The 12435-nt window shown below is 41.7% G+C and overlaps 1 protein-coding gene across 2 annotated transcripts in view; it reads left to right on the forward strand.

Annotated features, from left to right (window-relative positions):
* The window catches only part of rnf145a (ring finger protein 145a), a 110130-nt gene that overhangs the window by 78793 nt on the left and 18902 nt on the right, over positions 1 to 12435 (forward strand). For both annotated transcript variants that reach the window (XM_085995092.1, XM_085995093.1), the window contains exons 4-7: positions 7108 to 7343; positions 9751 to 9926; positions 10541 to 10681; positions 11496 to 11678. In XM_085995092.1, the coding sequence (XP_085851218.1) occupies positions 7108 to 7343; positions 9751 to 9926; positions 10541 to 10681; positions 11496 to 11678 (736 nt within the window). The remainder of the gene's footprint in view (positions 1 to 7107; positions 7344 to 9750; positions 9927 to 10540; positions 10682 to 11495; positions 11679 to 12435) is intronic.

Below are 12435 nucleotides of genomic sequence, written 5' to 3' on the forward strand. Positions count from 1 at the left end.
CAAAGCCTTTCCACCATCTGCAAGACACAAGTAAGGAGTGTGATGGAATACTCTCCACTTGCCTGGATGAGTGCAGCTCCAACAAGACTCAAGAAGCTCACCTTGAGGGCAATTAGGGATGGGCAGTAAATGCTGGCATTGCCAGCGACACCCACATCCCATGAACGAATAATTAAAAAAAAAAAAAAAAAACAAGGCTTGTGTTCCCTGGAATTCAGACGGTTAAGGGGTGATTTGATCAAAGTTTTCACGATATTATGGGGAACTGATGGGGTAGAGAGAGAAACTATTTCAGCTGGTGGTCGAGTCTAGGACTAGGGAGCGCCAGGCCTTTCAGGGGTGAAGTTAGGAAACATACACACACAGGGTGGTAGAAGTTTGGAACTCTTCTGCAACTGGCAGTTGAAATTGTTAGATTTTTGTTAATCAATCACAGATTTAAAAGTATCAAAGATCTTCAGGGATATGCGGCAAAGGCAGGTATATGGAGTTGGTTCACAAATCAGCCATGATCTCATTGACTGGCGTAACAGGCTCGAGGGGCTAAATGGCCTCCTCCCAGGTCTTGCCTCTTTTTCCCTTTTTGAGTGTTTTTCTTCCCTCCTCTCTGAAAGCCTTTAAGTCCTTGCTGGATTACAGCTCCACAGATGCTGGTTACCTACGGTATCTTGCACAAATGGCCATTATTCATGTTTGAGCCAAGACAGTAATGCAGACAGACTATCGGCATTACAAGCCCAATCTTGTCTCAATCTAAAACCCACAGACACACTCTTTCCAGCATGGGTCCCTGGATAGTCATCAGAATTATAAATCCTACTGATTTCCCCCCCCCCCTTGCTAACACAAGCCTCTACTGCTGAGATCAGCGAATCCAACACCTAACTGGGGATCAGAACTAAGATCTTTCTGGTCTCTGTGACTCCGTTATTCAACCAGGAAGCTCTCATATATCTATTTGAAAAGGATATAATTGTAAGTTTGATTTGAGAGTATGATTTGCCAGAGCTCTAGAGGCCTGCTTGCTCGAACTGAGGTTTTGGCATCCACTTGGATGCTTCAAACATTTGGCTTTAATGTGCAAAAGGAAAGGGGTTTTCAGAGTGAGCACACTGGTCAATAAATAGGAGTTGTCCTGTGTACTGTGACCTCTTCAAGGGCAATGGAAGAACTGCTAGAATTCTTGATACAATTCTTTTAGAAGAATGTGACGAAGGCTAGTATGTGGGAGGGAAAGGTTCACAGTTCTTGGGCATTGGGAGCAGTTCTGAAACAGAAGTGAACTGAACAAAACTGGAACCAATATGCTTGCAGGGAGGCTAACTACAGTTGGATGGAGGGTTTAAACTAATATGTCAGGGGAGAGGTAAAGCTAGACAGTAGAATTAACAGCTGGTAAGGAATAAACTTTAGATATATAGGGAATAAGGAGATAGAAAGGTTGACAGGTTAAGATTGAAAGAGGTTAAGCTGGACGATTTTGTAAGAAAGAAGAAATCGGGATGCTTTGTAAGGCCTTCACATCCTTCCTAAAGTGTGGTGCCCAGAATTGGACACACTACCCCAATTGAGGCCGAACCAGTGTTTTATAAAGGTTCATTATAACTTCCTTGCTTTTGTACTCTGCCTCTATTTCTGAAGGCCAGGATCCCATTGGCTTTTTTTTTACTGCTTTCTCAACCTGCCCTGCCCCCTTCAATAATTTGTGCACATATAACCCCAGGTCTCTCTGTTCATGCACCCGCTTTAGAATTGTACCCTTTCGTTCAAATTGCCTCTCCTCGTTCTTCCTACCAAAATGTATCACTTTGCACTTCTCTGCATTAAATTTCATCTGCCACTTGTCTGCCCATTCCACTAGCTTGTCTATACCCTCTTGAAGCCCATCACTATCCTCTTCACTGTTTTGTGTCATCTGCAGATTTTGAAATTGTGCCCTGTACGTCCAAGTTGTTAATATATATCAAGAAATGCAGTGGTCCTAGTATCGACTCCTGGGGAACACCACTGTATACCTTCCTCAGTCCAAAAAACAGCCGTTCACTGCTACTCTGTTTCCTGTCACTTAACCAATTTTGTATCCACTGTCCCTTTTATTTCATTGACTTCAACTTTGCTGGCAAGCCTATTATGTGGCACTTTATCAAATGCCTTTTGGAAGTCCATGTACACCACATCAACCGTATTGCCCTCATCAACCCTCTCTTACCTCATCAAAAAACTCAATCAAGTTAGTTAAACATGATTTGGATTTGACAAATCCGTGTTAGCTTTCCTTAATCAATCCACACTTGTTCAAATGACTATTAATTTTGGCCCGGATTATAGTTTCTCCAAGCTTCCCCACTACCGCAGTTAAACTGACTGGTATGTTGCTGGGTTTATCCTTGCACTTTTTTGAACATGGGTGTAACATTTGCAATTCTCCAGTCCTCTGGCACCACCCCCGCATCTAAAGAGTACCTCCGCAATTTCCACCCTTACCTCCCTCAGCATCCAAGGGTACAACCCATCTGGTCCTGGTGACTTGTCTACTTTAAGTACAGCCAGCCTTTCTAGTACCTCCTCTCCATCAGTTTTTATCCCATCCTGTATCTCAACTACCTCCTTTTTAACTATGGCTTTGGCAGCATCATCTTCCTTGGCAAAGACAGATGCAAAGTACTCATTTAGTACCTTAGCCATGCCCTCTGCCTCCGTGTGTAGGTCTCCTTTTTGGTCCCTAATCGGTCACACACCTCTTAGTACCTGTTTACTATTTATTTGCCTATAGAAGACTTTTGGATTCCCTTTCATGTTAGCTGTCAGTCTATTCTCATACTTTCTCTTTGCCCCCATTTAATTCCTTTTTCACTTCCCCTCTGAACTATCTTTATTCACCCTGGTTCTCACTTCTATCCTCAACCGTCCTCTGTCATACGCCTCATTTTTCTGCTCCATCTTGGTCTCTATCTCTTTCGTCATCCAGGGAGCTCTGACTTTGGTTGCCCTACCTTTCCCCCTGGTGGGAATGTACCTCGACTGTACCCGAACTATCTCCATTGTTCGATTACAATTTTGCCTGCCAATCTTTGATTCCAATTTACCTGGGCCATATCTGTTCTCAACCCACTGAAACTGGCTCTCCTCCAATTAAGTACTTTTACTCTAGATTGCTCCTTGTCCTTTTCCATAGCTAATCTAAACCTTATGATACTATGATCACTGTTCCCTAAATGTTCCCCTACTGACACTTGCTCCACTTGACCCACTTCATTCCCCAGAACCAGATCCAGCAATGCCTCCTTCCTCGTTGGGACGGAAACGTCCTGATCAAGAAAGCTCTCCTGAACACACTTCAGAACTTCTTCCCCTGTCCTGGCCTTTACACTATTATTATCCCAGTCTACATTAGGATAGTTGAAGCCCCCCATTATCACTGCTGGAAATGTTTAAAAGCAATTGAAAAAGTGCATAATAGATTCACAAGTATGTTACCAGGAATGAAGGGTTACAGTTGTGAAGAGAAACCTTATTTGCTGGAAATGCGAAGTTTGAGGATGATGTCAGAGGCCCTCAGGATTGTGAAGTGATATGGGGTAAATAGTGATGGATTGTTTTCCCCGGGTAGTGAGACAATAATGTTTCAGATATTTAAGATTGAAAAAATTAGCGGTGGCTGGAAAAAATGTTTTTCCAGAGGGTGGTTGAAGTGTGGAATACTCTGCTCCACAAACTATTGTTGAAGCAGAGTCCATTGGATAGTTGCTTGAAAAAGCAATACTGTACTGTGAGGCGTGAATAGGAGAATGGGATCAAGCTAGGTGGTGCATGGGGGGAAAGCCAACAGTGTTGATGGGCCAAATAGCCTGTGGCTGTGTTGTAACATTCCATGATTTAATGGAAATATTTTGGTGGTCTCATCTGGAGAAGTGGGGAGAAAATGTCCCCATATAAAATTGAGTTCTCTTGCATCCAACTTGTGTCTTCAATTCTGAAAAGTCTGACTAGGAAAAAGCTTAGAATATTGGCATACTAGCAGTTTCAAGTGAATGAATAAGGGCAATGTCCAAATGAATAAGTTTTTTTTTAAAAGTACAAAAAAAAATTCCAGTAAAGCCTCTTGCCTATCTACCTGTGATGAAATGCCTTTGCTCAACATCTGTAGATGGGCTGGCTAAGATAATGAAGTTGCTCCAAAGACACAGATCTGTCTCACTATTCCATGGCATAGCACATTAAAACAGGATTCTGCAGTGCCTTCTGTTGGTATTCTGTAGTTTCTATTTAACTTGCCAAATCTTGGCTCTTCCATTGTAGCTCAGCAAGCTTATCTGAGGCATGCAGACCAGAAAGGTCCCATGTTTGATCCATGGTCTATGTTTTAGCTGATTTCAGCCAAATAGTAGTGGGGAGGGGCTATTGCATTTGCCTCAGCATCCCTGAAGTCAGATGGAGAAGTCATCAAGGGTTTTTGATCACTATTCAGAGACCCCTGTTTGAAGTGCTTGTGTGGTGTAGCCAGTTAAAGACAGAATAGGGCTCACCCCAGTGCCCCTACGGTTGAATAGCTTGCTGACATTCACTGGCAAGATTCACGCTTGAATGTTGGCCATTTGGGTGAAGCTGGGTCTTCAAAATGCCAGGAAATTAACTCTCTTCTGACAGTGATATATTTACAGGTGTCTTTCTCAACCAAGAAGGGGAATTAATTTGAACAGAAAATGCGTTGTAACGGGCCAGAAATTAGGATCGGGGGCTTGCCACGTGTGCAAGCCCCCGATCTGCACTCACCCTGCGCGCTGACATCTGAAGCCCGGGCCTGCTTGCATTTCCTGTCACAGGCCCGGTTCAGATGTCGGCGCACTGTGCTTACCTGATCCAGCGGCGTAGTTAGTGCGATGTGCCGGCTGGGATCAAGTGAGCACTCTGCAGCCAATCAGGGGAGGGGAAACTCATTCATGAGTTTGATAGTAAAGACTGTCAAACTCATGAAAAGTGCGGGCGCCCAAAAGACTAGTTTAACTTTAATTAAAAATTTTTAAAAATCCCAATAATTAAATAAACTGTAAATAACTAAAAAACTATTTAAAACAATTAGTAACATTTTTGAAAAAAATAATTTTTTACGAAATTGTGTCTAAAAATAAACTTACCTTACTGTAAAGTCCTTAAAAACAATGAAGCTGTGGAAAAAATGTAATAATTTTAAATAATAGACCACTTACCTTCAAGAATCCACTCCTTACGCCTCCTTTTTTTCATTTCTAAAAAGTCCAGGCCCTTGCACACGCGCAAACCTGTCAAAACGAAGGAAGTTCAACGCGTGCGCACAGAGTCCTGCGCGCACGCGTTGGACCTCTTAACCCCTTGGTTCGATGGAGAGGAAATGCCGGTTTCCTGTGCATGCTGAAATCCGGCACTTCCAACGGGCCCACGCATGAGTACACCGCCCGTACTCACGCGTTGGGACCGGAATTACTGGCCCAACATCTTTAAATAATTAAGGAGGTTGGCTTTGAAAGTGTTATCACAAAGCTGCACCTTTCTTATTTGTTCGGATTTCATAAATCTAAAGCTGTCCATTATTACTCATAGTATTTCTGATGAAACCTGTTCATCTGTAATTTTTGTCTGCTGCTGCATAATTACTACTGATTCTCTGCAATAAATGTTGGAAAGATTTCAATGTGGGAACAGATTGTTTCCCTAGCTACCTCATTGTATTAAATGAGAAATATGAATAGCCTTATTCTTCATTGTGCAGTATTACTGCAGTGCTAGGATCATTAAGGAATATTGCAAATCTGGATACAAGCACAGCTGATAGAGCCCCTGAGTCTTGGTTGTAGTGGATCTCCGTCTGTTGCACGTCCCCTCCAATTTCCTCTTTACTGATGTAGGAACAATTGTACCTAGGGTTTTCACAGCTTAGCAGAAGTATTCACTCTATCCACTGCTTCATTCTTTTAAACCAAAGCGAAAGACTCGAGCAACAGACTGCCATTTTAGGTTCTACTCGTAGCTCGATTGGTAAAGATATTGTGCAACAAAGATTGAACGGTCTCATTCAGTTCATGAGCTATGCTGAATTAGTTGGCCTCCGTTGTGATGGTAGTAGGAATGCAATGATTGGCTTCAGCGCCCATTGGAAACTTAACTAGCGTCTCCACTTAAGCTCACTATCCATTGTCCCCCGCTTGAAAGTGTACATGTATGGACGTCTGGTGACGATTGGATCGGGCTACATAGGATATACAGCACAGAAACAGGCCATTCTGCCCAACCAGTTTATGCTATGCTCCACTCCAGCCTCCTCCTGTCTTTCCTCATGTAACTCTATCAGCATAACCCTCTATTCCTTTCTCCCTCATTTGCTTCTCCAGCCTGCCCTTACTATTCGCTTCAATCACTTTAGCTACAATATTCTAAAACCCCTTCACAGCATGCAATGCAATGGGTGTAATATGAGCTTTGGAGTGGGACTTTTTAAACAACTAATCCTGATGTATTAGTAGAAACATAAACCTAAATCTTCATGCTAATTATAGCATAACTATGTATTTTAATGCTTAACACAGTTGCATTAATAAGGAACTTAACAAAAGCAACTTTGTCCATATGTTGTAATTTTTATAGATCTACATTAAACCATGTTTTCATAGTTGTGATGTGACAGCATTTCAAAATATATTGGAAAATTCGCCCTAGGTTTAATGGTAAGTGCACCACATGTTATGGTGCTGTGGTATACAGAAGGTCATGGGTTTGAGCCCTGCTCTGGGATATGTCAATTGTCCTCGGTTGGGATACAATTGGCCTCTGTTTCTGGACTAGGAAGAGGAAAATTAGTTCTCATTTGTGATCAATATGCAGTTGCTCCTGCTGAAAACTGCACATGTGGACGTCGGTTAAGGACAGGATAACTTGCCCAAACCCACTAAGCTCGTAGATGGAGAATGACAACTTGGACAAGGTATTGAATAAGTCGTGGCCTTCAGGGGAGGAGGCAATGTAATGTTGAATTCAGCCACTATTCTACCAGCTAACCAGTTATGGTGTGGAGTAACCTTGTTTTGAGTGGACCTGTTCCAATTGCACTGATTCTCTGTTTTGTGTTTATTATAGGACAGCTGGTGGTGTGCTCACTTTGCTCCTTTGTTATGAAGACTAAACAGATCTGGCTATTTTCTGCCCATCTGCTACCCTTACTCGCACGGTTCTGCATGGTTCCTGTGGAAATGCTAGTTATTATCAACAGGTTTGCCATGATTTTCACAGGACTGGAGGTGCTTTATTTCCTGGCCTCTAACCTGTTGGTACCATACAAGCTGGCCAAATCGGCATACAGGGAGCTGGTGCAGGTGAGAGAAACCAACTGGATGAATTGAGTGTTAAACACTTCCCACTCCGACCCTCTCTTTTTACCCCTTCCCCCCCCCCCCCCCCCCATATTCTACATCCAAATCTCTCTCTCCCCCTTCCTCTCCCTCCACCCATTCCTGTCACCCCCTCTCCCATATCCCAGTTTCCTCTTATCAGCTGACCGGGGCCCTGCTTTGAGTGTCCCAGTTACACTTGTTCTCCTCCCATGTTACTGTTTGGTATTTTTCCTCTGATGTCTTCCCACCAGTGTTCACTTGTCTGCCCAAAATGTTTTCTTTCTCAGTTTTGGATCCCTGATGGCCTTTCCTAATGTAAATTCCTTGACTTGCTGCCCTGATACAAACCATTCCTTCCAGTATGGGGCCTGAGTAGGGTTGTCCATGGCACAGTCCTTGCCAAAACTCAGTGCAATTTCTCTTGTCTTAGTTTGTCATGTTTTGAAGTTTCTGATGATTGTCTTAAATGTGCAGTGTCTATTAAATGTGCAGTGTCTATTTAATTGCTAAAATCTAACATTTGACTTGTTATTGTTGCAGTCTTGCTGCTATCCTGCATGTAGTGTGACCTTGACCTTAGCTTTTTTAATTTTTCTTCCTTTGCATATCTGTTTGGGGGTTCCTCCCTCGTGTGTAGTAGCAATTCAATTTAGTTCAAAAATTGCTGCAGTAAACTTTTTTTCCCCAAAAGAAAAACTTGACCAGATGAAAAGAAATATATCTTGGCCCTCATTAGAATCACGGACTAGAGTCTGGCTATTTCCAGGGCTGCTTTTTTTTTAAATTAATGTTCTGAGCAGTGTTAAAATTTACTTTGACTTGGCCTTAAAACTACTCTGGGACTTGGTGTGGAAGTGTTGAGTGGGTAGTGATGATCACCCACCCCTGATGAAAGGTTTGTGGGAATATTGGCTTGGAATTTGCTAGGAAAATCATGGTGCATTTAATGTGCACGCTGCTATTAGTGTGTAAATTGTCAAGCAATTTGTGGCGAGGAAGAGATATACCGTGAGTTGCAAATCGCCACAAGTTGCTGGATGATTGGTGCCACTCCGCTGTTGGCCTCGTGGCGACGGCAGCTCCCCGTGTGTTTCAAGAAATTGCTGAACTTGCGGAGTAAATACGAATTAAACTCACTGCAGAAAGTTAGGGCAGGTATTTAACAGCTTAAGGACCCTTTTAATGATGAGATTTATGTTGCTGCAATGCCACTCAACCTCTCCAGCCCGGAAAGGGAACAGTTAAAACTATGGAGTCTCATTCTTGCAGGTAGTAAATTGTTCTTGGAGATTTTTAAAATTGAAAATGTTCAATTTTTTTTAATTACGTTTCCTTTCTGTCTCATTTTTTCTCTGTCCAATCTTTCTTTCCCTCTTTATTTCTTTCTGTATCTAATTTGACTCTAATTCACCCTATTTCCTTCTCTGCTGTTCCTCTGTTTCTTTATCCTTAAATCTCATTGGTTAAAGAGATGCACTGTTGGTCCCATTGTTCACCGAGCTCCCAGATGCCTCATTATCAACTCGAACTTTCAGTAATTTGTAGCGCAAAATTTTTTCGATTTGAAGGGTGAGGAAAAAATCTAACTAAAGGAGCACGTGTGAGATGTTCCGCTCCAGCAAATTCTGGGCCATTAAGTTTTGAGCATTCAATGGGAACTTGTGTACAGATAAGGGTCTTGATTAGAATCGCACAATTAATTCCATACTCCCTCAAATACAGGTCCAGCATTTGTTTTTTTTTTCTTGCTAATTTCTTTAGAAATCTGGTTAAGACCATTGGCAGGTTACCATTTCATTTTTTCTCCATTAAGTTTGTGAATCTTGTGCTTTTCACAGGGAGGGAAGTCTGTTGGATAATGAAACACTTCTCCACATGCTGCTCGGTTACATCTATTATAGTACAAGCAATAAACAAAGCTTCCTTTCCTCTGCCTTTAACAATGTGTTTTAATCCCACTGTCAGAGAAGCATCCCGTGTTGCGCAAGTATAAATGTTTCCATTTCCTATTCTGTCTATCCTTGTACCTTACGAGTTGATTAAGAGCAAATGATGTGCCCTTGAATGCGCTGGATCTACATCTATTATGGATTGGGTTATGATTGCCCAAATGAATTTTGTATTTTTAACTATTGCAACAGGAAGAGAGAAGAATATCAGTGTGGGATGCCTTTCAAAACTTTTTATCAAGAGGTAATAGGAGTACTCCAATCCAACTGTGCTATCTATGCCTCTTTAAAGCATGACTCATTTAAAGAGGCAGGTCAGCATGTCTCGTGCTTTAAGCCAGTGTAATATTCAGTTATCATGTTTAGCGGTACCATGTTAATGGATTTTCTGTGTAATCCAATTCCGCTTATACCTCCTTTCTCATCCCTTCCTTGGACAGGTGGTGGAAGTTTATGGGCTGTTGGCATTGGGAATGTCTCTCTGGAATCAGTTGGTTGTCCCTGTGCTATTCATGGTTTTCTGGCTGGTCCTGTTTGCTCTACAGATCTACTCTTATTTCAGTACACGTGATCACCCCACGTCTCGTGAGAGACTGCTCTTCCTCTTCCTTACAAGGTATGATTCACTGTTGCACTTAAGCTAATAGCATTTTATACTTCAGCCTGGTCAGTAAAATTTCCATAAAGGGTGATGGTTGGTGTGAATGCTTGAACAGTAGAAAAACATCCAGCAATATTATTCAAACTTGGGCTGTGTCTGCAGAGGTCATCTCACTAAGGTGAAGTACTTTGGTTTTAGGATTTTATCCATCGTTGAGGGAGCAGCTTTGAGAGTAGAAACTTTCTATGCTGTTGGGCCTGCTGAATTCAGATTGACCAATTTAGCAGCATAGCAACAATGTTGACTATTGCAACTCTCTGTCTCCTGTTGCCTGTTCCAAATGCTACTTTCAACTTGACAGTATGAGAGCAGCAAACCAGTATTAAAGAACATAGGAGGCTACCACAGGATTGATGTTAGATCAGGTTTAGGAATACAGGTACAGTCATCTTTGTGCAGCCAATATGGGAATAATAGAAAAGTTTAGTGGGGGAGGAGAAAGAGTGAAAAAATTGGTCCTTGGAAGAGTTATTTCCAGTCAGATCCTTGTGTTACCAGCAGGATTAATGAAGGTATATCTGCTTTCATTTTTTTTTTACATCACTCGATGACGAACATTTCTGTTGCAGTATTGCAGAATGTTGCAGCACTCCTTATTCTTTGCTGGGCCTCATGTTCACAATCTCCTTCATTACCCTGGGTGTCCTCACACTTTGCAAGTTCTACCTTCAAGGTTATGGAGCCTTCATGAACGACAATCTCATGCACAGGTAAGACCAAGTACACTACACCTAAGGTTTGACATAATATACTCAATCATACACAGCATATATGCTTTTTAAAGAAAAATCATTAAAGGTTTTCTGAACAGTTCAAGTAAAGTTTAAACAGTGTAAGAAATGTTTTCTAAATGGTGGCGACTGCTATGATTACAAGCCATCCATTATTGGCAGCATCATCGTGAACTATGAAATCTGATTTAAAAAGACATAATTTTAGAAATGAGTAAGGTTCATAGACCTTTCTGCATCAAGACCAACTGAAGAAGTAGACTGAGCTGGGCCAGGCTACACTTGCCTGTTCCTGGAGTCAGCAGAAAATGTAGCAATTCATGGCCTGACTGACTCCCGAGCACCTTTACAGCATGGGTCCGTTTATTCACAAACAGTTTAAGCTTCAAAATGAATCCCATCTTCTCAGCGTGTTATTGGTAAAATTTCTTTGGGCTAGACTGATGGGTGTAAAAAAAAAAAAAGCTCCAGTTGGAAATCTTGGTGTCGGTTTGATACTGGAAATCTAGCTTGTCCAGATAGAGCAAGTGGTATTGCTGATTGTAATTTAACTGTCGCATTGTGATTAAAAGTTTTTAAGAACTCTGCCTAATAGCAAATAACTTTTTTAAATCCCAGTTTACTTGTTTGTGACATTATGTATTTTATTATAGATGGTAAAAAGTGACATTTTAATTTGCCCCAGTTGAAATCCTCTTTTTCTTCCAAGAATTTAGCAACTGTTGGTAGAACTAGAAGCACAAAAGATATCAATTTCATAAAGTGGGATTTTATTTTTTATTCATTTTTCCAGAGGGATGACTGAAGGTATAACATTACTGATCCTAGCAGTGCAGACTGGCCTGATTGAATTACAGGTTGTGCATAGAGCGTTTCTGCTGAGCATCATCCTCTTCATCGTGGTAGCCTCCATCCTTCAGTCAATGTTAGAAATTGCTGACCCTATTGTTCTTGCACTTGGAGCTTCAAGAAACAAGTAAGATTATCTTAGAATCATAGTATTTTGTAGCATAAGAGGAGGCCCATTTGGTCTATTGCACCTGTGCCAGTGCCTGAAAGAGCCATCCCCTGCCCTTTCTTGTTTATCCATTTGCTTAAAAGCTGTTATGGATTCTGCTTCCACTGCTCTGACATGATAACTGCAATGTTGTGCCATTATTGTTATCCCCTTCCTTTCCACCACCGTTCAGTTATTTCCTGATACTTGCATAGTATTTACAGCACAGAAACAGGTTATTCGGCCCAACAGGTACATGCCAGTGTTTACGCTCCACATGAGCCTCCTCCCACCCTTCATCTAACCCCATCAACATACCCTTCTATTCCTTTCTCCTCGTGTTTACCCTGCTTCCCCTTAAATGCATCTATGCTAGTCACCTCAGCTACTCCTTGTGGTTAGCAAGTAACCACTCTCTGGGTAAAGAAGGTTCTCCTGAATTCCCAATTGGATTTATTTGTGATTATCTTATATTTATGGTCCCTAGTTCTGGTCTCCCCAGCAAGTGGAAACATCTGTACGTCTACTCTATCAAACCCTTTCATAATCTTAAAGACCTCTATCAGGTCACCCCGCAGTCTTTCCTTTTCTAGAGGGAAAAAATCCCAGCCTGTTCAATCTTTCCTGATATAGGTGTAACCTCATAGTTCTGGTGTATCATCCTCGTAAATCTTTCTTGCACCTTTTCCAGTGCTTGTAAACTTTTTTCTAATATGGAGACCAGAACTGTTCACAG

This window comes from Somniosus microcephalus, chromosome 8, assembly GCF_052327205.1.
Source record: "Somniosus microcephalus isolate GS21.2 chromosome 8, FLI_Smic_1.0, whole genome shotgun sequence".
NCBI lineage: Eukaryota > Metazoa > Chordata > Chondrichthyes > Squaliformes > Somniosidae > Somniosus > Somniosus microcephalus.